The 26,014-nt window shown below is 46.9% G+C and overlaps 1 protein-coding gene and 2 pseudogenes across 2 annotated transcripts; 1 reads left to right on the top strand and 2 right to left on the bottom strand.

Moving 5' to 3' along the window:
* Positions 1–1,358: 1,358 nt before the first annotated feature.
* On the bottom strand, positions 1,359–2,826 carry LOC109781775 (cytosolic sulfotransferase 6-like; annotated as a pseudogene).
* A 3,712-nt stretch (positions 2,827–6,538) lies between these two features.
* LOC109781779 (uncharacterized) lies at positions 6,539–10,706 on the top strand (annotated as a pseudogene).
* Positions 10,707–18,222: 7,516 nt separating this feature from the next.
* Positions 18,223–22,458, bottom strand: LOC109781778 (uncharacterized). Of its 2 annotated transcripts, none has more exons than XM_020340384.4 (3): positions 19,158–22,458; positions 19,038–19,081; positions 18,223–18,614 (listed from the first exon to the last, which is right to left on the bottom strand). In XM_020340384.4, the coding sequence occupies exon 1, from the start codon at positions 22,091–22,093 to the stop codon at positions 19,454–19,456; it is 2,640 nt and encodes an 879-aa protein (XP_020195973.3). In that variant the 5' UTR covers positions 22,094–22,458; the 3' UTR covers positions 18,223–18,614; positions 19,038–19,081; positions 19,158–19,453. The 2 variants fall into 2 exon arrangements, with proteins under 2 accessions (XP_020195973.3, XP_040251969.2); XM_040396035.3 differs by having other exon boundaries at positions 18,223–18,604.
* Between the last annotated feature and the right edge of the window lie 3,556 nt (positions 22,459–26,014).

The following is a 26,014-nucleotide window of genomic DNA, read 5'->3' as shown; positions in this document are numbered from 1 at the left end:
CTCTGTAACTTTGCGCATGTGGCACTTTGAGTGATATATTTAGCTGGGACCCCCGATGATTGTTCAAAAAAAATTGATCTCTCTTGTGTGCCCATTGACCATTGGTTGCCGTGTTGTCTTTTTTAGTATTATATGATATTATTATGTGCTCTTGACGTGGCTATATTTGGCGTGTGGGGAATGGACAAAATATAAATATTTGGGAAGATGCCTGGATCCCAAATTGTGCTACTAGAAAAGTTGTGACACCTAAGGGGGGACAATTGTTAACTAAGGTGGATGATTTGATTGATCCTGCTACGAATTCTTGGGACGAAGATCTAATTACACAAACAATGTGGCCCATTGATGTTCAACGGATTCTCTTAATTCCAATCTCGCAACATGATATGCCAGATTTCATTGCTTGGAGTTATACGAAAAATGGTATGTTCTCGGTTCGGTCTGCTTATTTTGTGGAGTGAGACCATCAGTATGAAAGTAGACTAAGACATTCTAATGAGATGGGGCGAAGCACGGTTAATCCTATTTGGAGTAAGATATGGAAGTTATCGTGTCTGGCAAAAGTCAAAAAATTTATATGGCGTACATTACGTGGAACGCTTCTATGTCGGGTTACGCTCGCAAATAGACATATGAAGGTCACGCCCATTTGCTCTACTTGCTCTGAGGGTTCTGAAGATACAAAGCATATGCTTTTCCTTTGCAGTAGAGCAAAGGAGGTTTGGACAAGGCTGGGGATGGATGATATCATTGATAAAGCTTGCAAGGTTGACCTTGCTGGAGAGGCGGTGCTGGAGTACCTACTACTTCTGCCAGACCAAGATTTGAGGATAATGGGTTATCATAATGTGCGTGAAATGATTGTTGTCTCAGCATGGTATCTATGATGGGAAAGACGGAAGTTAGTGCACAAGGAGACAACTCAGAATGCACTTCAGATTTCAATGGGGATTCTAGCCCTTACGTCAAACTTCGTAAATGCATCATCCCCCAAGGCTTCTATGAAAAAGGGGGGTTGGTCATGTCCTCTTAGGGGTTTTGTGAAACTTAACGTTGACGCTTCCTTTGACCACGACTTGCTTAGGGGCACGATGGGGGCGGTTTTGAGAGATGAAAAAGGTAGATTTATCGCGGGAGGGAACGGGAAGATTGACTATTGCGCAGATGTGTTGATGGCGGAAGCCTCAGCTCTTAAATTTGGTATAACATTGGCGCAAAGGGCGGGATGTAATCGCCTTATTATTAACTCGGACAACCTGGAGGTGATTGATACCATGAAGAACGGAGGACAGTCGGCGGGTGCGGCGGCGGCAATTTTCGACGATTGTTTTCATTATGCTTGTGACTTCGTTGCTACTAGATTCGAACACTCTAATAGAGAAGCAAATAAAGTAGCTCATGAGCTTGCGAGTTTAGCTAGATTTTCGTTAATTTCTGATTGATTTGAGAAACCTGTAAATGAAATTGTAATGACCCTCACAAACGATGTACTTTTTATCTCTAATGAATAAAGTTTTTGTTTATCTCAAAAAAAAGTGCTCTTGACGTGGTAATTGTGGTGGAGACTTGCATTATCTTCACACAGTAATAGTGTCCATTTCATAAGGAAAACAAATGACATTTTTCACTTCCATGAACCCTTCTCAAGTAGCATAAACGAAGGCACGGCAACAACTGATTTATGCTTTTTTTTTCTTGAATACGTGTGCGTATTATTCATTAACAACTTATTTATGCATCGCATCGTCGAATTTGAACACGGATACATGTTCATGCGAGTATGTAATTCAGCTCTCCAGCAGAAGACCTGCGTAGCCATCAAACTAAAGAGATATGCAAACACACGTCAGAAGGTGAGACCAGAACCTCTCAGCTTCTCTTCAACGATGCAGTCCAGCTTCTTCGCCATCTCCTCAGTCAAGTGTGTCTTCCAGTCCCCCACCTTCCCAGCACGGAAGTAGGACGAGTTCTCCATGGGCATCCCACCAATCCGATCGGACACTCCTGAGGAGTTGACCAGCAGGCTCTTCAGATTCTCGAAGCTACACCGGGACACGACCTCCTCCACGGCCCCGCCGCTGACCTCCTCACCGGTGAACGGGACGCGGAGGAACTCGGCGATCATCTTGACGTGCTTGCCCGCGTCGGCCATCATGTCGTCGTACTTGAGGAAGAGGACCCTGTGGGGCTCCGCCACGCTCTGCTCCCAGTATCCGCGGACGTGGTCCTAGAGAGGACCGTACAGAGAGAACCCCTGGCAGAAGAGCTCGAAGGTGGCGTCCATGTCGAGGGAGAAGTCGGCGCTCACCTTGTTCATGTAGTGCCAGCTGGAGACGAACACGTCCTTGGGCTCCCGGCACATGTACACGACGCGGCAGCCGAGGGCGGAGATGCGCGGGGGCAGCAGCGACGGCGGCAGGTGGGTGGAGAGGAGCCTTGGGGAAGGGAGCTTGTGGAGGCCGGCGACCGGGTGGACGTCGCGGTGGGGCAGCTCGAGGGACGGCACGAGGTCCTCCGGGTGGGTGAGCAGCGGGTGGGCGCCGGAGCCGACACGACGGGGTGGCGGGAGTGGTTGGCGACGGCGAAGGCGAAGGCGAGCGCCTTGAGCCAGGTGGTGCTGCACTTGGGGAAGGTGGCGAGGACGACGTCGTCGGGGCGCGGCGCGAACTGGGACTGCAGGAGCGTGATGCTCGTCACGGCCCGGGGCGTGAGCCAGCAGCCTCGGTAGAGGAAGAATGGCTTCCACATCCTTTCCTTCTTCGGGAGAGTGGACAGGAGTTGCCTGTCTCCTTCCTCTGCGGCGTCATGGTTGATCTCGGCCATGGCGGATGGGGCGTGCAGCTAACTAGAGTGATCGAGCAGGTGCCACTTTGCTGGTATATATGGCAATGCATTATGCATGTATGTGGGGAAGGAGAGTAATGATGCAGACATATAATGCATTTTTAGCACCTAATGAACTTTCGTTAATTTGCATGTCCGTTGAGATGTCTCGTCCTCATGGTCATGGGTGTACAGGGGCGAAGCCAGGATTTGAACTTGAGGGAGGCGAAAAGCCAATGATCACAAGAGACAAAACATCACGCTGCCCTTGATGTCAATGCATATACAAATATATGTTTGGTACTTACCAAATAAAATAAAATTACATTTATATATATTAGATTATAAATTGAGTTGTATGATCACCAACATCCAACAAGTTGATTATCTCATCTGATCTTTAAGGCTTTTTCTTCCTAATAGTGTAACGCCTATGAGAGTCGTCTCCCATTTTGTGTGGAGACGTTTTTACTGTTTTATGCACAATGCTAAATAACCCGACTAAAATCATGATTTATAAAAATAATACTTTCTCGGTTCATAAATATAAGATGTTTTGAATATTTCAATATACTCCTTCCATCCCATAATATAAGATTGTTCTGCAAGCTGTTTTAGTTTTCAAAACGATATTATATTATGGGACAAATGGATAGACTTTATGCAGAGTGAAAGGATTGGACAAACACGCTGAAATGCGCATGTATACATCTAAATGAGAAAATGGTAGAACATCTTATATTGTGAGTGAAGGAAGTAATAAATAATAGCTTAGTGCAAAATGGTACCTGCTTATATCCTAACTCCAGGCGTCATCTGCTTGCATCTTGCCATCTACGAACCATAGAACAGTGGAAGGTTTCGTCGTCGTGGATATGCACAAGCGTCGGCCCTCGGCCGTGCCGCGTCCTAACAGTATACGCACAAACGGCGGCCAGCCGAAACGCCTGACCAGGAGACGCGCTAGGGGCGTCAGCGACAAATGCCCTAGAGGAACACGCATGCTGAGTTGCTGACAAGACAAACGCCCTAGAATCAGATCAATCGATCGATCTAATCGAGCACGTATTCACGTCCAGAGGCACTGGCCTGGGCTAAAACAACCACCCGCATTGTGGGCTTTGGGCTGTTGTAATTCGGTACAACACGTCTAAATTATTTATTCACGTATATGGGCTAATAAGTATGGGCTAATTAGGTAATTAGCTGCGGCCATTAGCGTATATACACTGGACTACCTGCTACAAATCGTTGAGGGGGGCGAGCCATTGGCAGGGGTCTAGCCCCTGCTCGCCCCTCCCTCTCTCCACCCGTGGTTACGTAGCACGTTCTCTTGCAACTAAGGGATTAGCCGAAGTCGAAGGGTTTCTCATGGTCATGGGTTACGTAGCAGTTCTCTTGCAACTAAGGGATTAGCCGAAGTCGAGAGAAAAAATAAGGTAACTCCAGCTGATGATCCCAATTCATTTCAATAGAGTATTGTTGAGATTGTACCAATATCATGTTCTTTTTTTAACGGAGGTAAAAAATTTGCCTCATCTATTAATTAAGCAGAAGAGAGCTTTCCGGTTAATTAACGGAAAACCAGACTAAAACCATCACAACCCCTGAGCGGCACGCATAAGATACCCCACACACGCCGCTCTAAAGAGGGCCTCGTCAAGACAGCACGCAGGTATCATCGTCATCACTTCTCCTCTAGAAGGCGTATTCGCCGTCCCTAAACTCTGAGCAAACGACTCCGACTTTGCCGTAGGCGATCGCCGACTCAACCCACTATGAAGAGGCCTTGTGGAGTTGCATGAAGATCCATGCGAGAACTCAGCCACATGCGACCAGACAACACAACTCCGACTCTAACGGAGAACTACGAAGGACAAAACCAGGCACGGTTGGCGCCACGAAAGATCACCGAACGGCCCATCTGCAGCCACTCATCGTACGCCGAAGGGCCTCGCCGCCGCAGCTTCGACTTCAGAGCAACAACCAAACCGAGGCAATCCCGTGGACACAGCAGAGAAGAGCCGACTACCGCAACCATTACTGCGTCGCCAAAATCGCTCCCACCATCATCGTTGCCACAGAAGTCTGGACGCCCCAACCGCCGCCATCCGCCGGTCCCGCTCGCCAATGACGGGCTCGAAAGACGAATCCCCAAGAGGGAAAACGACACCAAGGTGCCGCCAACGTCCGATCACACAAGATCAAGGGTTTCCTCCGGAGAGGCTGTGATGGCCGGATCCGTGCGAGAGGGGTGCGGCAGCAAAGTAGCGATGCCTCCAGGAAGGTCGACGACGGCCGCAGCCGCCACCATCACTAGTCACAGCACCAGGCCAAGACTGAGTTTTCACCCAAGCTCCCGACACACCCTCGGCCGCACATCAAACCACCGGCATCGACAAGCCCACCAACCATCACCAACATCGAACCTACCCTTGGACGAAGAAGCACGAAGAACCATCTCAGCCAGCCACACCATGCGGAGGCCAACGGCGGCGAAACTCCATCAGCAGGCACGAGAACCATCAACGGCCGACCAGACCCATGACCACCAGACGCAGCGCGAGCCACCATTCCATGCCGAGCACCATACCGGGAAGGAACAGATGAGCACTGCCTGAGGCCAGGAACCACCACGGTTTCCGAGCCACAGCCAAACATCAAGGGCACCGGCAAGCACCACGCACGCCGAGCACCAGTCAGGGACCAGATCTGTCGCGCCCGCTGCACGTCACCGCCCCTCCACGCCCCTCCACGTCGCCTCGGACCCCTTGCTGGCTGCACGCCTCGTCGGAGACCCTTGCAGCACCTCATGCCCGAGCTCCATGCCCGAAATTATTAGGAGAGTTGCTTTTGCAGCTCTGCAATATCGCAACGACAGGAGCAAGGAATTCCAGTTATGGAACAGTCCTGAGTCATTAATCCCGGCACGCCACCGGAGCAGCCTTGGCCGTGGCAGTGGCCAGCAAGCTCGCCCACGGCGGCCAGGAGAAGCTTTTATGGAACTCGAGCATGAGACCAGAAGAAACCTACATCGGTTTCGTTTCAACTTGGGCTTGGTAGCATGCGTTTCAAATAGACAGCACTTGCCGCTACACGCTGAGGCTTTGGGGCTTGGTGAAGGACTGGCTTCAGCTTGTCAGCTTGGACGTTGCAGTCTGGGCGAACTATAGGAGTATCAAGGACTGGTGGTTCGACATGGTCGCCGCCCAGAGGTTCCATGGAAGGGCGATGTCTTCCCTCACTATGCTAGTATGCAAGTCGATCTGGGACGAAAGGAACGCAAGGGTTTTTCGACGCAACTTTGCTCCTCCAACCATCCTTCTTCGCACCATCCAGAAAGCGGCGATTCTTTTGGCGACCGCGGGGGCGAAACATTTGGGCCACATTCTACCGGGAAAGTAGTGTGGATGTGTTATGCACCCCATGCTTGAGGCTTTTATTTTCTTGTCCTCTGTAACTTTGAAAGACATTTTCCCTCTCCTAATTAATGAAAAGGGGCAAATCTTTTGCCCCACGTTTCAAAAAATAAAATAGACAGCACTTTTACAAACCCAGCAAAAGAACCCATCTGGTTCTCGCCGGAGCTGATCCACACAACCGGAACAACACCACTCACATTCAGCAAAAACACACAACGGCAAGCTCAGAGATACAGAAGTGGGAAATATAAAGGAAACCAGTACCGCCGGACTTCCAATTGACGCGGCGCTATAAGCTCCATAGTTCAATCCTCTGCCGTGGCACCACCGGATGGTGCATGCCGCCCAGGATCGCCCTGGCCTCTGGAAGATCGAACTTACTGCGGTTAAACGACCTTCCCTGGTGCTGGTGGTTACAGATCCAACATCCTCTCCAGCATAGGTTTCTTCGCCTTCCTCATCATCAACATCAAGTCAGGCCCAACAAGATTGATTAATGGCCAAGGAATAAGATTACTACTCCCTCTGTTCCGAAATGTAAGTCGTTTAAGGGTTTGACGTGTAAATTTCGTAACGCTACGAGAATTTTTCACTTTTCAGAAATGCCCTCCCACCACCGCTCGCTCTCACCCACTCGAGCTCACTCTCTCGTCCCCCTCTCACCCACCCGGCCACCCCTCTCTCGCTCCCCTCCAGATCCCCGTCGTCGCCGGCTTCTCCTCGCCATCGTCACCGCTGAGCCACCCCGCTTCCTCTCTTTCTCCGCACCACCGAGCCACCCCGTTTCCTCCCACCGCCAGAAATCCACCACCCGTAGGTCAAAAGCTTGATTTTTTAGGCGCCGGCGATGAGCTTCTGGCCGGCGGAGGCGCTGGATCCGCGTGCTTCGACGCCGGCGACGAAGCGACATGGATCCGGGCGGGATGCTGCTGGAGGACTTCGGGCTGTGGGTGGACCTGGTGCGGCGCATCCGCGAGGTGCTGGCCAACTACCCGGAGGGCACCACCGCGCTGCGGGACGCCGGGAGCTCATCCAGAACGCCGACGATGCCGGGGCCTCGTGCGTCCGCCTCTGCCTCGACCGCCGCGCCCATGGGTCCCGCTCGCTGCTCGCCCCCGCGCTTGCACAGTGTACGCCAGCAACGACGCCGCCTTCACCGACGAAGAGTTCGCCAGCATCCCCCGCATCGGCGGCCGCAAGAAGTCCTCCCAGGCCTGGAAGACCGGCAGCAAGATGGGCGCTAGCTACACTCTCTATCGCTGCCGAGCTCTGCTTCGAGCTGCTGCTCTTTCAATTTGAGCTGCGCTAGCTAAGCTCTTTCAATCTGAACCAGTACGTGTTCATTTTCTACTCGTACGAATGTTGCTGCTGTTTTGTGTTGTCACCTACGAATGCTGCTGCTAATTTGAGTTCTACTGTTAATTTGAGAACAATATGGTTAGCAAGGACCCACTGTTAATTTGGAGTAGCAACTGTACTCCATTGAAGTACTGTTACTGTTAATTTGCAAACTGAATTTGGAGTAGCAGCATACTGAATTTTGTATACTGAATTTGGAGTAGCAATTTGGAGTATGAAGCAGCTGTATGGATTACTGTTAATTTTGCATACTGAATTTGAGTAAAATGGAGTAGCTCTGTCACTGAATTTGGTTGGTAAAGATGCAGTAGCAGTAGGAGTTTTTACTGCACCTAACTAAGGTAGCTGCTGGGGTTAATTAGTTACCGCGCCTAATTAATTATCATGTGTAATCTGAACTGGTGTGTGTACCAAGTGATGATGGTTCTTAAGTCTAGCATGCATCACCAAGTTAATTGGGCGCCTAATTGCCAACTCTTTTGTGTCAGGAACATATATTCATAATGGAATAAAAACAACTTGCCAAGTTCTTTTGTGACTGGAACATATTCAGAATGGAATAAAAACAACTTGCCAAGTTCTTTTGTGACTGGAACATATTCAGAATTTATTTCTACTCCAGTTCATTTGCTTAATTTTCTTGGAGTACATTTGCTTAATTTGCTTGGAGTACATTTAACTTGGAGTACTTCAATACTCCAAGATTTGCTTAATTTGTGAACTGGAGTAGTTTTCAGAATGGAATGAAAACTAATGGCAGTACATTTGCTTAATTTGCTTTGAGTACATTTAACTTGGAGTCCTCTGGTACTCCAAGATTAATTTGCTTAATTTGCTTTTCAGAATGGAATGAAAACAAATTTTGAGTACTTGCACTTGCACACAACACTACTCAGCAATTTTCAATTAATTTTCTTGGATTACTCCATCTTGCTATGTTAGGTTATCTTGCATTTTCTGTTAATTACTCCATCTTGGATACTTGGAGCACTGATGATGATTGCTGCTGTTATGTTAGGACTTGCAAGCAGTAGTTTTAGTACTTTAGTGTAGGACTTGCAACAAGAGGAGAGCTACTGTAGTATACTCCTCTTGTGCCCTCCATATTCTTGATCTCTTCTTTTCTCTTCTCTCTCTTCTCTCTTCTACAGTAAATATGAGCCCTACAATAATATGATTTGTGACCTTGAATGTTTTTTTTCCATCAGATTGTTTTAAAGAAGGGCTAATGAAAAAAGATGTGTGAGGGTATCAGTCATTCTCATGCCGGCATGCTGCACTTTTCAGCTAGCAGGTTGGTATCTCAACATTTCTCCATTCAAGTCATTTCCCATAGTGTTTTTTCGAAGCACTAAGTGCAGATTTGCATACTAAGAATGGCTGGAGTATTTTATTCACATCAAATTATGTCAAACAGTTTAGATTGTTCAGCCATACCATAGTGTTTAAAAGTTTGGACATTCTGAAGATTCAAATAAAAATAGACATGTGCACAGTTTACTTGATCATGTCAAGTTACAGGTGAAAGTGACCCTCTTATGAGAATAATGAAGTACAGAAATGAGATCGAGTTCAAAGTAAGGCAGGGGTAAAAATTTTAAAGGCCATGATCTACTCCTTCCTGATATTCATGCTCCTGATATTCCTACTCCTATTCCTACTCAATTTTACCTTAAATGAGAGTAGCAATTATTTCTGCCCGTTAATTCATACTCCTACTGATTTGGAGTACTGATGAAACTAAGTCCAAACCTGTTCTAAATTGACAGTACTTGTTCATCTTTTCTATTGACAGTACCGGTCCAAACCTGTTCTAAATTGACAGTACTTGTTCATCTTTTCTATTGACAGTACCGGTCCAAACCTGTATTGATAGTACATGTTCTACTCAGTGTTCATCTTTTACTGTTCAATATCACTGTTCAGTTTCAGTGTTAAATTTCAGTATTACTCCAAGATTGTACTGCATGCAATTATTCAAGACAAATGATTACAACAAGTTTATGATCATCAAATTGTTTACTCAGATGCAGAGCGAGTACTGGGCGAGGAGATGAACCTAGGCGAGCAAAATTGAGAACTCCGGCTGGAGCAGCTCCTGTCCAGCGGCGAGGACTTCAGCGGCAGCAGCACCTGTGCGTGGGGAGGAACAGCACCTGAGCGCGTGCAGGCGGCAGCTCGCCTCCAACAGTGGGCAGCAGCAGAGCACCAGCTCGCCACCACCAGGGGCCGGCAGCACAGCACCAGCTCGCCTCCACCAGCGGGCGGCAGCACAGCACCACCTGGGCACGCGCGGGCCAGGAGGGGCCCCTGGGCGTGGGAGAGGAGGAGCGCCTGGGCAGGAGTGGAGGTGGAAGGCGGGGATGGAGGCGGAGGTGGAAGACGCCAAGGAAGAAGACGGGCTGATTCAAAGTTTGAACTGGGGGCATAAAGGTCCATTTGCCCATTTTCACCTGGTCGGAACATATTCCCCAGCGACTTACATTTCGGAACAGAGGGAGTAGAAGGTATCACAAGGAACAGAGGAAGCAACCCGTAAAGGACAATCGTGCCAAAGCAACATTAATTCTGCACTGCATTCTACCAATTCTTCTATCTCTAAAATTTAACAACATGAAAAGACCTGCACGGCAACACTATGCACTGCATTTTATAGCAAAATGGTAGCCACCAAAAGATTAACAGTTACTTTCACCACTGAACATTTTATATCAACAACTCACATTAACCGGGACAAGCATAGCAACCATCAGAACATCAAAACGGACACGCACTCAGCCTCTACACAAACTGAACACAAGCATCATATCCACTCTTAGATACGTAGTAGAGGAAGCCATGATTAGATGACCAACCACAAACCAAATCCTAGATATTGCATCTGAGTGATGGCCATGGGCACACAAAGCAACATAAGGGTATGGAGGAAAAAAGAAAGCCAGTCAGGTCATATGGACAAAAATGCACTATGAAAGTCATTGTGTTCCAGAGTATTTTATTTTCTTTACCTATGCTCTCCTGTAATATTCAAACAGCCGAGTCAGATCTTTCTAGTGAACAAAATGCAGAACAAAGGTGCTGACAAAATAAGTGGAAAAAGTCTGTGGCTCTTTAGTCTTTAGATTTAGAGCATGATTGGTTTGCTGCCAATATTTGGCTAGCCAAATGTTGGAATTGCCAAATATTGGCAATACCAAGACTTGCCAAATATTGAAAACTTTATGTGAGATAGGCAAGACAACTCGGTAACCAACCAAGTAGTAGCGAATATTTGGCACAATGCCAAACATTGGCATGCCTATTTTTGACACCAAACCAATTATGCTCTATGTAACAGACTGACAAGGATCCGTGAGTTGCAGCTAACCAAAAACTTAAAAAAATGTAGATAAATCAAGATTCAGTTGAACCATTGTGAATTTGCTATCAAGTAAACGAGACCTATAAACCATTGCGAGATTGCAAACAAATACGGCTTTGCTAACACCAATAGCAGATTGCTCAAAGAAAAATAAATGGTGTCAATACAGGGTGACCGTCATAGAATGCAGTCTGAACACTGCGTGATAACTACATGAGCATCCTCAACAGCGGCCCCAAAAATGCAGCTGTGCCCAAAAAAAATGCATTTTAGGTCACTTGTGGGTCAAATAAAACGCCTCCAACAGCAGCGCTACAGGTATATGGTGCCCAAAATATTGCTACAGGTGATGCAAAAATACATCACCACTAACAGCTGCCCGAAAACCAAAAGGGCTGCGACGGGAACCCCAACCACACGAAGTGAAACTTCACCCCACAGCTGCCGTCGCGCCCGATTCCGGCCGCCCTACGCCAATGGAGTCATACGAAGCAAGCCTTACCCCTGCACAGTGCAATGCAGAGGGACTGCGTCGAACCCATGACCTCTTGACACAAGTGGGCAGATCCTCCCCACTGAGCCAGACAGTCAAAAGATCATATAAACTCAATGGTCCCAAAAATATCCTAAATCAAAAGGGAAGCAGCAATATTAGAAGTTTAACTAAGTGCACATTGTTCTATTTGACAACAGAGGTCTAATTGATAAAATGAATCAAAGCTATCAAATTGTTCTTTCATGCCAAAAAAATTGAGGTGGAAGAGATTGGCACATACTGCACGATGTTTGAAACTACCAGATATGCAATGAGATGACTGCACAGTATGGCCATAGCACGAAGGCTAGATCCCAGAACAGACAGAGGAGAAAGGAGAGACCAAGGACTCACCTAAGTAGTGGTAGCCGAGGAGGCAGTCGTGGGAGCCGACACTGAGATTACAGGGTGACAACCCGATTGTCTCATCGGCACTGGAAGCAAGGTGGTGAACCACCGTCATCCGAGACCGCGGCAACGACCACCAGGTCGTGGAAACGAGAGCTGCAGGTCTATGTGCACGTGACGCCATGACCAACCTGTTCACACGTCAAGATTAGTTGCTGCCAAACATCCCGGACAACAGGAGAGATAAATAAGGAACATGTTCTTGATGGTTAGAACCTGAACCTAAACCATGCTGGGTTAGGGCAACTCCAATGCTGATCAACAAGTCGCCACTAAATGTCCGGACTGGACTGTTAGGACATTTCCTTGCCATCCAACGAAGGTCACCAAATTTGTCCAGACCGGTCCGGGTGTCCAAAATCCCACAAACCGGAACCAAACGTAGGGGAGGTTTTTCAGGCGTCCGGATGTTCGCCGCGTCAAACTCCAACACGCCCGACCGTCCAAAGAACCCCAGCCGGAGCACGCGCATTTGGACATTCCCACCACTGTTTCCGCGGGAAAGCCCACCCTTTCCGACTGCCTCCAACCCGATTCCCCCCCCCCCCCCCCCCCCCCCGGTTAAGCCGTCCACCACTGCGATGGAGCCGGAGGACCGTGGTGGCCACCCGCAAGGCCGCGTCTGCGGAGCGCAACACCCGCCGCCACAGGGTGAATAAGAAGGCGGGGGGTTCATTGACGACCGGTCAAAGTGCGCCGCCACCTTGGTGTCGCCCAGGCAATCGATGTCGTGGCCATCCCAGCTAAAGCCGCTCTACTACTACGCCTCCCAGCAACCCGTTCCGCAGCAATTGCCACAACAGTCCACGTCCTCCTTCACCTCCGGCCATCGAGTCTCACCGTCGACCTCAACACCGACTATGCCTTCACAGAGTCGCAGTCACAGGAGCTTGTCCGATCGCGGATGGCGGCTGTGGACTGCTTGTCCGTCGATGCCCAATCAATGTTTGCCGGAATGCCTCATCCAAGCGGGACATCGGTAGCCGACAAGGCGATGATGAACATTATCCATGACGAAAGGGCTATGAAGACGAAAGTTTCCCCATCGGCTGAAGTTGGATCAAAGTCCCCGGACACGAATGCTCATTAAAGAAAGAACTAGGCCTACTTAGGTAAACAGGCACCCCATCACTACTGTAGTAGTTTAAATCTCTAACTTAGGTGTGTTTGCCCATTACTTCTACCCATCTACGCGATTCTGAGATCCAGCCATTGGAACTGAGCATACCTGGCCAAACGGGCCGGCCCGGCCCGGCACGGCCTGGCCCATCGTAATCGTGCCTGGCCCGGCACGGCCCGCCAGGGCACGATTACTATACGGGCCGTGCCGTGCCGGCCCGCGTGCTGCACCCCCAGGCCCAGGCACGGCCCAGTTAGTAAACGGGCCGGCACGTTGGCCCGTTTAGCATGATGGGCCGCATATTTTCAGCCTGTTATTTGACGCACTGAGCGTTTTTTAGCCTATTTTTACATGTTGGGCCATATATAGATGTATAAAAAAATAAAAATAAACGTAATCGGGCCGTGCCGTGCCGGCCCGCGTGCCCAGCCTCCAGGCCCAGGCACGGCCCAGGGCATGCCGCGTGCCGAGCCCGGCCCATTTAGCCCGTGCCGTGCCTGGCCCAAGGCGGGCCGTGCCGGCGTGCTCACGGGCCGGCCCGAAAAAAAACGGCCCATTTGGCCAGCTATAGAACTGAGAGATCCCCGTTGTTTGACCTACTCAAGTAGGCTTTCTATTGAATGTCCACCCAAGTGGATGACTCCTAGCCGTAGAAACAACCACATTCAGACACCCAACAGACGTGCACCTAGCAATCGGACACCCAGCAGCCAGACATGGATCCGGATGAGCAGTGGGCGCCAGGTGTCGACCCAAAGAAGAAGCAGAGGGACTAAATTTCTCCCCAAAGGAGGATGAATTGTTGTGTGAGGCATTGGTTGGCCACTAGTAACAGAGTGGCATTTTAGCAAAGCGTGCATATTTGGTTTCACGAGCAAAAGCACTACAATCCCTACCACAAGGAAGTGATCCATCAGAGCAATTCAAAGTCGCTCAACCATCAAATGTACAACATTCAAAGAGGGCATCAACAAGTTTTGCGGCTTTTACAATCAAGTGAAAACCTGATGGCCAAGTAGCGTGGCAATCCAAGATCTCATAAGTTTTGTGCCTTGTTGCTCTATGTGTTGGTCAATTTCATTGATTTGCTCAGTGTTGCAACTTGTTGGCCATCCATTGTCTTCCTTTGCTAGGTCGTACGTGTGTGCACATTATATCACAAGATGGAGAAGAAGCACTTCATCTACATGCATTGTTGGTTGAAGTTGAATGGGCAAAGCAAGTGGACCGCCTTGATTGCCAATTCCATCAACGCCATGCTCAATGAAGATGGAGGTGGTGATCCAACCATTCCAACACAAGATGGGCTTGCTTTGGCCAAGAAGGTGATTAGGAACCAGGGAAGGAAGTGGGAGGAGGAGAAAAAGAAGGGAGAGGGGGCGGCAGCCAAGATGACAAAGTTTGAGGACATCATGACGAAGTAGGAGGCAAGTGTCGCGCGCAATGAGGTGAAGGAGGGAAATAAGGGGGGGAGAGGTTTGGCATCTTCATGGAGATGCAAGACAAGAAGCTCATGCTCCAAGAGAAGAAGCTTGAGATCAAGGCCGCTTCGGAGGACTCCAAAATGTTGTTCGTGAAAACGTCAGACTTGGATTCCGATGCGGCGAAGATTGTCCAAGCCAACCATGTGAGCATATTGAAGCGCTTCGCGCAAAGGGAGGAGGCCGGAGCAGCCAAAGAGTGAGGTGTTTGCCACGGACAGCCGGAATGGGAGCCGATGAAGTTCTTTGGCACGGACAGCCGGACTAGCAACTTTTGGAATCTGTAAAAACATATTGAAGATCCGGTATTTTTTGCTTGTGATTGCATATGTTTGCAACTATTAAACGTATGCTTAAATTGGTATTGATCTAGATATGCATGTCAAATGGAGGAGGCTGGACCAGGGGCGGACATTTGGTGATTGTGGTTGGATGGTCTTCCACCCCTATCCCTGTCCGTGGACATTTGGTGAGGCCTGTTCTGGTGATCCGCGTTGGAGATGCCCTTAGTGAGCCATTAACATATCTAAAAGCAGGAGTTTGAGTGTCCATCTAAGAGCATCAAATATATATGTAGATACCAACAGAAGATAAGCTACTATCTAGTATTATATGAATCTATGAACTGCATTGTATGAATCTCGGAAACACCTATAGCATATCTATGACTAAATTTAAATAGATAAACCACAACCGAAGACCAAACATTGATGCTATTGTTCTTATCCCAAATTGATTGCTATCAAACAGTAGCATAGAATATATCTCTCCACTTCATCATACATAGCAAATATAACCTGAAAACAGGGGCAGATTAGCACTGTTGAGACATCTAAGATTATTTAGCAAGCCTCGGTAAACAGTATCACTTCCCAAATTGTGGCATAAACAGAGATGATAACCATGACATCCAGTTAATCAGAGCCTAACCATTCACACACCAAATCCATGGTCCTTAATAGAGAGCATATCACTAAGCCTGAACATGTCAACAGTAACATAGCACCATAGGCCAGAGAACAGCGCCAAAGAGCACGTGCACTACATCATCGACTCGATGGCAAGAGCAGAGCACAGCATGGCCATAGCACAGATGGCGAGATCAACAGTAACATAGCTACTCCCTCCGTCCCATAATATAAGAGCGTTTTTGACACTAGTGTAGTGTCAAAAACGCTCTTATATTATGGGACGGAGGGAGTAGTTCCCATAGCAGACAGAGGAGGAAAGAAAGACAAGGGACTCGCCTAAGTAGTTGTAGCCGAGGAGGTAGTCATGGGAGCCCAGATCATCAAACTGTACGGACTGCTGGATGTTCTCAATGCCAAGCCCCTTCAGCTTGACAACCGACTCCACGTTGCCCTTGAGTGTATCAAGTTCCCTAAGCCTGTAACAACCATGACTTCCGGTTATTTTTATTTTCTTTACATATGCTCTCTAGTGAACACAACACAAAACAAAGGTGCTGACTGAATAGGTGAAAAAGTTCCATGGCTCTTTAGATTGTACTATAAAGGAGCAACAAGGATCCGTGAGTTGCAAATAACCAAAAACCTTTAACAAATTGTAAATAAACCAAGCTTCAGTTGAAACATTGGCAATTTGCTATCAAGAAAAGGAGACCTATAAACCATTTCCAGATTGCAAATAAAGATTCCCTCTGTTCCTAAGTACTCCATCCATCCCATAATATAAGAGCGTTTTTTACACTAATGTAGTGTCAAAAACGCTCTTATATTATGGGAGGGAGGGAGTATAAGTCTTTTTAGAGATTTCAATAAGGACTACATACAGATGTATATAGACATATTGTAGAGTGTAGATTCACTCATTTTGCTCTGTATGTAGTCCGCATTAGAATCTCTAAAAAGACTTATATTTAGGAACGGAGGAAGTACATCTTTGCTAAAACCAATAGCAAGTTGCTCATAGATAAATCGCACTTCATACATGCAGACCAAGTTAAGCATAAAATCCTTCAAATGGCGTCTATACAGGGTGACTGTCATAGCATGCAGAGTGCCAGAGAGAGATTGAAGACTGCATGATAACTACTTGAAATTACATGACTATGCATAGTTAGGAAGCTCATTCTCTTTTCAGACATCAATTAAGGTCGTACATAAAGATAGTTTAACAGTTAACATACAATCTTGCAAGTGCGGCAACTGGAGGTGAAATAGATGTTTCCTTGTATATTACAGGAGACACATGTCAACCTGAATTGAATCTCCAATTTGAAACTTAAGTTTTCAAGATGCAGCAAGTGCAGTAAAAGATTTGTTCCTTCCATATCAAGTTCTACACCCTAGGCAGTAGCACACCAAGATCCTAAATAAATATCAAACCATGACAAATAGCGTAAAATAGCGCAAGGGCCTAATCACCACATGGGACAATTCATCAACAAGATCATCACAATCACAAGACTGGTGGGCAAAAGACCACCACCATAGACAACATGACCACATAACCGAACCCTATGATTGGCTCAATAATCAGCCATGACTCAATGGCTGGATAATCTCAGGGCATAAGGGAGAGAGGGAGGAGACCAGGAACTCACCAGAACCAAGGAACAGGCGACCACCACAGTCATGAGGCTGTCATCGCCCTGTAGTGCAGAAGCTGAAGTAGTTGAGGGGGCAGTCCACCGAAACTCATTGTTGTTGAACTCACCAAGAAAGACGAAAGCGACCAAAATTCCTATAGGCAGCAGCAGAGCCTAGGCATTGGCCTACAATCAAGAGGAGAAACTAATCAAATCAAAAATCTCAAAGAATGCCATTGTGGATAAGGTTGGGTTTACATGCCTGTAACAAAGAAATATAAGATACAGTTGTTTTTGCCATTCTGTGCAGCAGGCTATAATTAACATAGTGTGCTCTTACAAAAACCGCATGTTGTTTACCTAGTGTTGTTCACAAGCCAAGATGTCCACTGTTCAAGGGCCAAAATATCCACAACTTCCAAATTGCTAATACATGAGATACATGGATCCAAAGTACATACATGAATAAAACAAACAGGCTTCTAAACAGCAGCAAAACAAAAACTCGTTAAGATTACTCTTACAAACTGGATTCATATATTCACAAATATAGTGGAGATGTCAATTACAGTGAATAATCAGAAGATGCGGGTAATAGCTTTAATGAACATCTATATAAAATACATGAGGTGCTCTCAGCAGCCATGGCTGTACATGCTAAAGCACACACTAATCAATCAAAATTATCCAACCTAAGGAAAAGATAATTTGTAGCTCTTTTAACTAACCACGGGTAGCATAATGCCAAAAGAATGATATATGTCATAACTCAAACATATTCATGAAAGGCAGAACAGAATCATGCATATAGGCAGCACAACATAGTAGCCACAGAATCTTGCAAAGCACAAATATTGTGACATATTTCAGCAGCAAAAAAGATTATCACAATAACAAGATTGTGGTGGACAGAAGACCACCACCACAGATCCAAACACCGAATAATTGGCTGGGTGACCTGCTCTACACTCGGCCACGGCCCGATGGCCAGACCATCACATACGGCAAAATATATACTCCCTCCGTCCGGAAATACTTGTCCTACAACCATTTCGAGGACAAGTATTTCTGGACGGAGGGAGTAATTAATTAGTGCTTATACTGTACATATGCCATCCTCCTCAGAAACCTACGACTAAAATAAACACCAGCCATCGATAGCTTAATTAACAGTCTTAAATTAACCTTGGACTTTGAGTGGAGCTTTATACTGTTTGAGGGTTTGGGTAATGTGGTGGTATTTTTGCATCACAAATGTCTAGGCTACTGAACTATGTGTGTTAAACAAAGCATGGCATATGCTTTTTGTTTAGATGATTGCTATTGTAGTTACACCTGTTGTTTTCAAAATGGATCATGCATCTTTCTGGGAAAATCCAAGTTATGCTAGTGTCACTTTCAAATTTCAGCTCATAATACATCTTTCTGAGAAAATCCAGGTTATTCTTGAACTGGAGGCAGCTGAAGCAGATCATGTGGAGTATCTCCGTTGCTCCGCGACATGGCTTGGGTGGTAGATGGACACGGGCAGCCTGATGAACCTGAAATGACCTTGATCCAGCGATGAGAAGGCAAACTTGTCAGAAAAAAATGAAGATACAATCATTTTGAATCAGAATCTTAGATCAAAGATTGCAGAGCAAACATGGACTGAGGAACACAATCTACTCTCAGTGAAGTGCTGCAAAACTGATTTTACCAAGAATATTTCTGACAGTGTACAATAAACTGAGCATTCAGCTATGACCATATCATATATTTTCATATCTAGCATTGTATATTTGCATCACAGACCCCATAACAGCAGCCCAAAACACTAGAAATTGCAATTGCTTGATGACCATGGGCACATATAGCAGAGAGAACAGAGCACAACTATTCTAAATAATAATGCAGTAGCATCTGTGTCACAGAGAACAGGGCACACATAACAAGATGAAGATTGAGGCAGGGCGCTGTGATCTAATTACTTACACCTTGTTGAAGAGGTAGGCCTTGCCATGCTTGCAGCGGAACATCTGGCAAGGAAACAAGATGAATAAAAATGGAGAACGGATGTAGATGGAGATGAGAGACATAGGAGGAGACCGAGACCTTGGAGACAATGCGCTGGGCATAGGCAAGGTCGGAGTCGCAGTGCTTGCAGCAGCAGATGGTGCCCGTTGGCACAGGACCCCGTCGATCACACGCCCTGACCAATGAGTCTCGTCTTCTTCTTCCTTCTCCTCCTACTCTCTTTTGTCTGGCCGGCTAATTGATATCTGCTTGCTTGCCTCCTCCAGGCTGGCGACCATTGTGTCATCTTCATGCCAATGTCCCTCATCGACACCAAAAACTTTGATCGTGTGGCTAATGTTTTCAAGTAGTCATGTGCTTATGAAATTTGGCTATTACCCAGTATCTAAAACTTTGGTTGTATTGCTGCCGGCAGGATCAATAACTGTCTCGACAGGCACATGTCTAAACTTTGGGGATCTATTATTGCTCATAGTGTTGTACGTTATGAGCATTAAGAACTCAAGAAACATGCATTTGTCGATATCAGCAACTCTACCCTGGAGGTCATCCTCCATCTCCTTGGAAGCCCAGTCAAGTATATTCATTGTAGCGTCATCAAAAGCAACAGAATCTTCTCTGAGCTTCTCAGCCCACACAAGGGCTCGCCTTCCAAGACCTTGCTTACAGAAATGAGAAAAGAAAACATTAACTGTGATGGTGTTGGGTTGAAAAGCCATCTTAATCAGTTTACCAGTGAGAATCATGGCTCGATCAAGGACATCATTGCAAATGCCATCCATCAGTGTGTTGTATGTGACTGAATTAGGTGTGAAACCAACAGCGACAAGTTCATCCAGCACTCTCGCTGCTCGATTCATCGAATGGTTGTTGCAGAGGCTATGAATCCAAATATTATATGTGAAAATATCTGGATCACAGCCATCTGCAAGCATCTTGTTCATGAAAATCATGGCACCGTTCATATCCTGGGCCCGGCAATATGCATTAATAATTGTATTGTATGTCACTACATCAGGAGTTAAGCCACTACTGCGCATGTCCAAGAAACGGTTATTCACCATATCCAACCTTCCTTCTCTGCAAAAACCATCAATCAGAATGTTGCTTGTGAAAACATCAGGAACAAGACCACTCTGCCTCATCTTCTGCTCTAGTTTCAGTGCTTCGGCCACATGGCCAACCCTACAAAACGCAGATATCAGAGAGTTGTAAGTAATATTGTTCGGAACAAGACCTCTTCTTGTCATCTCGACAAATGCCCGATAAGCCTCATTTACATGATCTAATCTGCAAAGGCCACTGATATATGCTGAGAAAGCGATAAAATCAGGCTGCCCGCCAACTTTCACCATATCATCCCAGCATTTCAAGGCACCTTCTACATTACCAGACCTGAAGCATGAATCCATGTAAACGGTAAATGAGGTACCAACAGAATATCCCTTACTAATCATATGTTCTAGCAAAAGCTGTGCATCATCTAGTCTTCCTTGATTGCATAGACCCAGTATCAAGTAATTGAAAGTGGAGGATAAGGGTGCAAGGCCTATCTCTTTCATAAGTTTATATAACTCGAGAGCTTCTTCTTCAAATCCCTCCTTGCTATATGCAGCAATCAAAGCATTAAAACCTGCAACACTCACTGGAACACCCTGCTCGATTGCACAACACACAAGCTGCCGGGCATCATCCAATTGTCCATCCCAACAAAGCCTACAGATCGTCATATCTATATTGTCCGCTGATATCTGTGAACCAAACATTTCATACAGCTCCTGCTGCTCATGTGCTAAGTGCACGGTCTTTCCAAACTTGTATGCTCCAGCAGAAAGAATGTTGAAGGTGCAGCAATCTGGCAGCAATCCCCTCTCCTTCATCTCTCTGTAGGCGGCATCAGCCTCATCCATCTGCCCAGTCTTTGCATACCCATCGATTAAAACATTGAAGGTGATTGTATTTGCTTCGACCCCCACCGCCACCATCTCATCGAACAGCCTCCTTGCCTCCACCATATTCCCATCACGGCACCGTACATTCACCAAAATATTATACGTCACAACAGTCGGCTCACACCCTGACTTGTGCATTTTTTCAAACAGCTCAAAAGCATCCCCTGCCTGCCCAAACACACAATGTCCCTTGATCAGGATGTTATAGCTGCACGCATCAGGGATAAGATGGAACCTCCACATGACGCCAAGCAATCCCGCAGCTACAGGGACGAGCCCCATGTGGCATAACCCTAGGATCATGGCGTTGAAGATGGCGAGGCTCGGCCGTGGCCCCATCGCTGTCATTTCCACGAACACCTTCCACGCGGCCTGGACGTTGCCCTCGCGGAACAGCAGGCGCAGCAGCGTCGCGAGCGCGGAGAGGCTGGGCGTTTTCCCGACGCTGCGGATGCGTGCGAGCACGACGAGCGCCTCAGCCGGCATGCCGGCGGCGAGAAAGGCGTGGAGCGCGAGGCGGAGGGCCGCGTACGGGGCGCCGCCGGGGGAGGCGCACCAGGCGAGGAGATGCGGGGAGGCGGCCGGTAGGAGGGCGGCGAGGAGGAGGGATGCGAAGGGGCGCAGCGCCGGGGACAAGATGGCGAGACGGGAGGCAGCGGCGAAGCGGGCATGGAGCGGGGGGGTCTGGGAGGTGAGGGTGCGGAGAGCTAGGTGGCATTGCAGGGAGGACTTGAGGATGCGCGCGAGGTCGAGGAGAGAGTCGCGGCGGAGGGAGGTGGGGAGGGAGAGGTGCCGGGGAGAGCCGGGGGGGAGGAACTGCGCCGCGGGGTCGTAGAAGGAGCAGAGATGGGAGGAATTGGTGCCGCTGGTGGTCGTGGTGGAGAGTTGGTAGTAGGGGGATAAGGAGAAGAAGAAATGCCGCCGCCGGGATGGTTTCGCCGCCGCGACGAGGTGGCGCATCGGGCGCCGGCGGCGGAGGAGAGTGGGAGAGGGAAAACTCTCGAGGGAAAAATGAGGGCAGGCGGCGATGGCTTCCGCGCACTCGAGGTTGACTATTAACATGATGCCGACTCACTCAGTGTGTACCGTTGGATTCAAGATGGAGCGACCAGATCGAAGCGACTGGCCTTGCCGCGCGTCGCTTCAAGGCTTTTGTTGTTTCCAAACAAAATGCAATTTTGCTTTTGATGTAGGTTGGCACATTATGATTTTCCTAGAAACATAGAGCACGACATAGTTTCAAAACTAAATGTTACTAGTCAAAACATCTTACAATCAAAGACAGAGGGTGTACAAAGACACCATTCACATATGGATTTGACATTTTTGTTTCTCAATGTTTATTTTGAGGAAATGCACATGAAGACACTATTCACATGTGGATTTGTCTTTTATTTCTCAATGTGTATTTGGAGTTTGGATCTGAATTTTTTAGGGGTGGTAAACACATGTGTTGTAAACATTCATGATTTTTTAAGTTTTTTTTTAATTCTAAAATAAATGGTAGCATGGGAGTGTGTAAGGATTGGTATCACCATGTGCTTTCCTGCATGCAACCGCCATGCACATATCTCAAAAGGTCAAGTGAAGATTGGATTCGTTTCCCCTCCCCAAAAAAAAAGAAGATTGGATTCGTTAAGCATTTTTTAAGATTAACTAGGATAATGTATGTGCGTTGCAGCGGGATATAAATAGTAAGTTAGCTTGTGATTTACCTACTCATATTATTGCGATTATGTAAATAAATATTTAGCAGATCCTGCCCATGATTCGCCATATATTTTGATGAGACATTTGGTAAGTAAATTAAAATGGAATTGGTTAATAAGGTAAGTAAATTAAGGTGATTGATTATCATACGGGAAAAGATTGGACCAAGAGATGGTGGAAAAAAAGTGAAACACGGGACATTACATTCTTCTGAAGTAGTATAGTATATCGAAATACTTAGAACTAGCAATGCAAAAAAATGCCAATAGAATAAGGAAGAGAACATTCCTCACATATGAATCGGCAAAAACTCTAACACCGAAAACGCAATGATGCATACGAAATCCGTTTTCGAAGAACTCGATGTTGTAGGGTGAAACCCTAGAGGGGATCTTTTCACACTTGGAGGGGGAAAAGAGGAAGAACACTCAAGAACACAAGGAACAAATCACTCAAACAACCCAAATATCACATCCACTAGAGTAGCATACATGAGATCCACAAGATTACATGAACAATTCAAGGAAAATAGCACAAGGTAAGTTCTTCCCACTAGGTGAGGTCCTGATCTTGATCTTCTCCAAGAGGAGGGGATACAAGGAGCAAAGCTCTCTTTGATGTTCTAAATACTTTGCTATCCTTCCAAATGAGCTAGGGCAAGAGTATATATAGTCTAGGGACGAAACTTGGGGAAAGAGGGGTACAAAGGACCAAAATATCCCTAAAAACACGTAGCCACAACAGAGAGGGCCGGGCACCCAGAGTCACGGGGTCCGGGCACCCGGGGCGCGCCTGGGGAAGGTGGGTCGGGCACCCGGGGGGTGAGGCCCGGGCACCCGGGGGGTGAGGCCCGGGCACCCGGGGTGTACAGGAGGCCGGGGCTGAGGGGACCGGGCACCCGGGGCCATTTGGCCGGGCACCTGGGGTGGCCAGGGGCGATTCCCAGCCGGTGGCCGGGCACGCGGGGCCGAAGATGGCCGGGCACCCGGGGTGTCCAGGACCTCCACGCCCTTCTTCTTCACGTCTCCTTCGTTCTTCTCGACCTCTCCTTTCCCTTGCTTCGCGATCGCTCGAGTCTCCGTTCCCTCCTTCTCACGATCATCTTCTTGGTACCTAAGAATGAACCATGTTTTCGTTGAAGGTAGAATCCAATTCTCACACGAATCCAAACGAGGCTCGAATAGGAAAGAAGTGACCTCGTTTTCGATGGCGCGTGCGCGAGCTCTCGTCATAGGTCCTCTCCTGCTTGCGGTGGTGGTGTGACGTCCATGGTGATGGTCGAGGGATGCTCCGCATCATCTCCCTCCCCTTGGGAAAGATCCGACCTCGGATCGTGATCCTCATCACCATGGAAACGGTTGTCGTGGACGGACTTGTAGTTGAACGAAGTGGAAGTCATGGCGCAATCCAAGTACTCCAAGGTGTCGTCGAAGGAGTATACATGCAAAAAGAGCAAACACAAACGACACTCGGAAATACAATGGTTAGCGCACACAAAGTGTCCACCAAGTAAGTATGAGTTCGTTCGGCAAGATTGTTCATGACAAAGCGCATGAAGCTTATCAAGATGATATAGAATGATATGCAAAGCATTCATGGGAACAAAAGCATTTGTTGTATGCACAAAGGTGTTGTGAATTTGATCAATGCAACCATTGTGCAAAATGATGTCATAATGTGATGGTGTATCAAAAGCATGAATATGGTAATTGGTGCTCAATGTGATTATGTTGTCATGCAATTGATGGTGGTCAATATGATCATGATGTATGAATATGTCTTCAATAAAGATCACAACAAATTTTCTAAGAAAATGTACAAGTTCATATATCATGGATGACATGGAAATTGTTGCAACAAGGCAAGCGTAATGTGAGTTAATCGATGCATAGGGTGCAAACTTATGGTGAGTATGATATGTCCATTGAGCATGACATGTGGTAGCACAATCAACAAATATGGATGTGGTAGTACAAAAATTCAAAGGAGTGTTGATGTACCAAAGCTCGATGTCGTGGCATGAGTGGAGGTTCGAAGGTGCATCCAATAAGTTCGAGCGCTCCTCAATGTGAAGGTCCATAGAGCCAATCTCCAATGTCGCTCCTCCATTCGCGAGATGTATCATGTAGACAACAAGAACGAAACAACAATGGAAGAATGACCATCCAATATGCGTATTTGAGGATGGCTCAAAAGGAAGGAGTTCACCGTTATGAGGATGTCGAAAATGTTGGTGTCGCACATCGTGTATGCCTTCACATGACCAAGTTGTCTCGTGATGTTACCGCCTTGTGAATCCTTCAAAACGAAAGAACGTGACAAACACTTGGAAAAACAAATGAGGTTAGCGGAAGTGCAAAACCTATCATTCGTGTGGTAAGATACCCAATAAGTGTATGCATCACGCTCATCATAAGAAAGAACAAGGGAGAATTTCATAGTATGGAGGCATATGATGCGAGAACAACCAAATACAATAGGCTCAATCAAACAAGCATGCATCACAAGTAATATGTCTAAGTCTCCACGATCAATAAGCATAGCAAGTTGGCACTCAATACAAGGGGGTATGAGAGATGCAACTAATGGAGACAAGAGACAATGATCAAGACAAATCAAGTGAGAGGCATGAGCATATATGTCATCAACCCAAGAAAGCGAGTAAGAATGGAACATGGGTGATGCGACAAAGCAAGCAATCATAGTGATCAAGTCAAGCAAGCTAGTAGTGCGAAGATGCAACGTACTAGAAGTAATCATGGCAATCATGTCATGTGTGCAAATAGTGAGCATATATAATGCACATGACATATCACAAGCATGAAAGCAAGATATGAGTAATGTATCATCATTGTATTGGCAAGAAATCCTATGTAAATAGCAATTGAACAATATGACTCTCCCAACACAAGAATCAACAATAGCATAAGGTTCAAGGAAAACATGGTAATAGCAACAAGGATCTCCACCAAGCATGCAAATACACATAGAAGTAGCATAATGGTGTATCATGGGTAAATGCAAGCAAGGGTCACAATTGCATGGCAAAGGCATAGAAACAAGCATAACATGCAGAGCGAACACGATAGAATGGGCATAAGGTGACAAGTGGTATATAACCCATAACCAAGTGAGGGCCATGTAGAAGAAATGCGTGAAGTCTTTGCGTGATGAGATGTAACACCCCGAGAATCCTGCTACAGTAACTCTCTGTGATTAAGCTAATCATGTTGCTAAACAGGGCTTGATCACATTGGAATCACATTTCTTTTC

Source organism: Aegilops tauschii, chromosome 7 (genome assembly GCF_002575655.3).
Source record: "Aegilops tauschii subsp. strangulata cultivar AL8/78 chromosome 7, Aet v6.0, whole genome shotgun sequence".
Classification (NCBI taxonomy): Eukaryota; Viridiplantae; Streptophyta; class Magnoliopsida; order Poales; family Poaceae; genus Aegilops; species Aegilops tauschii.
Note: the sequence above shows the minus strand (reverse complement) of the source record. Positions and strands in the feature narration are given on the sequence as shown.

Excerpts from the sequence above, each read along its gene's own strand:
- LOC109781778 (XM_020340384.4), bottom strand. The coding sequence starts at position 22,093 with ATGTTAATAGTCAACCTCGAGTGCGCGGAAGCCATCGCCGCCTGCCCT.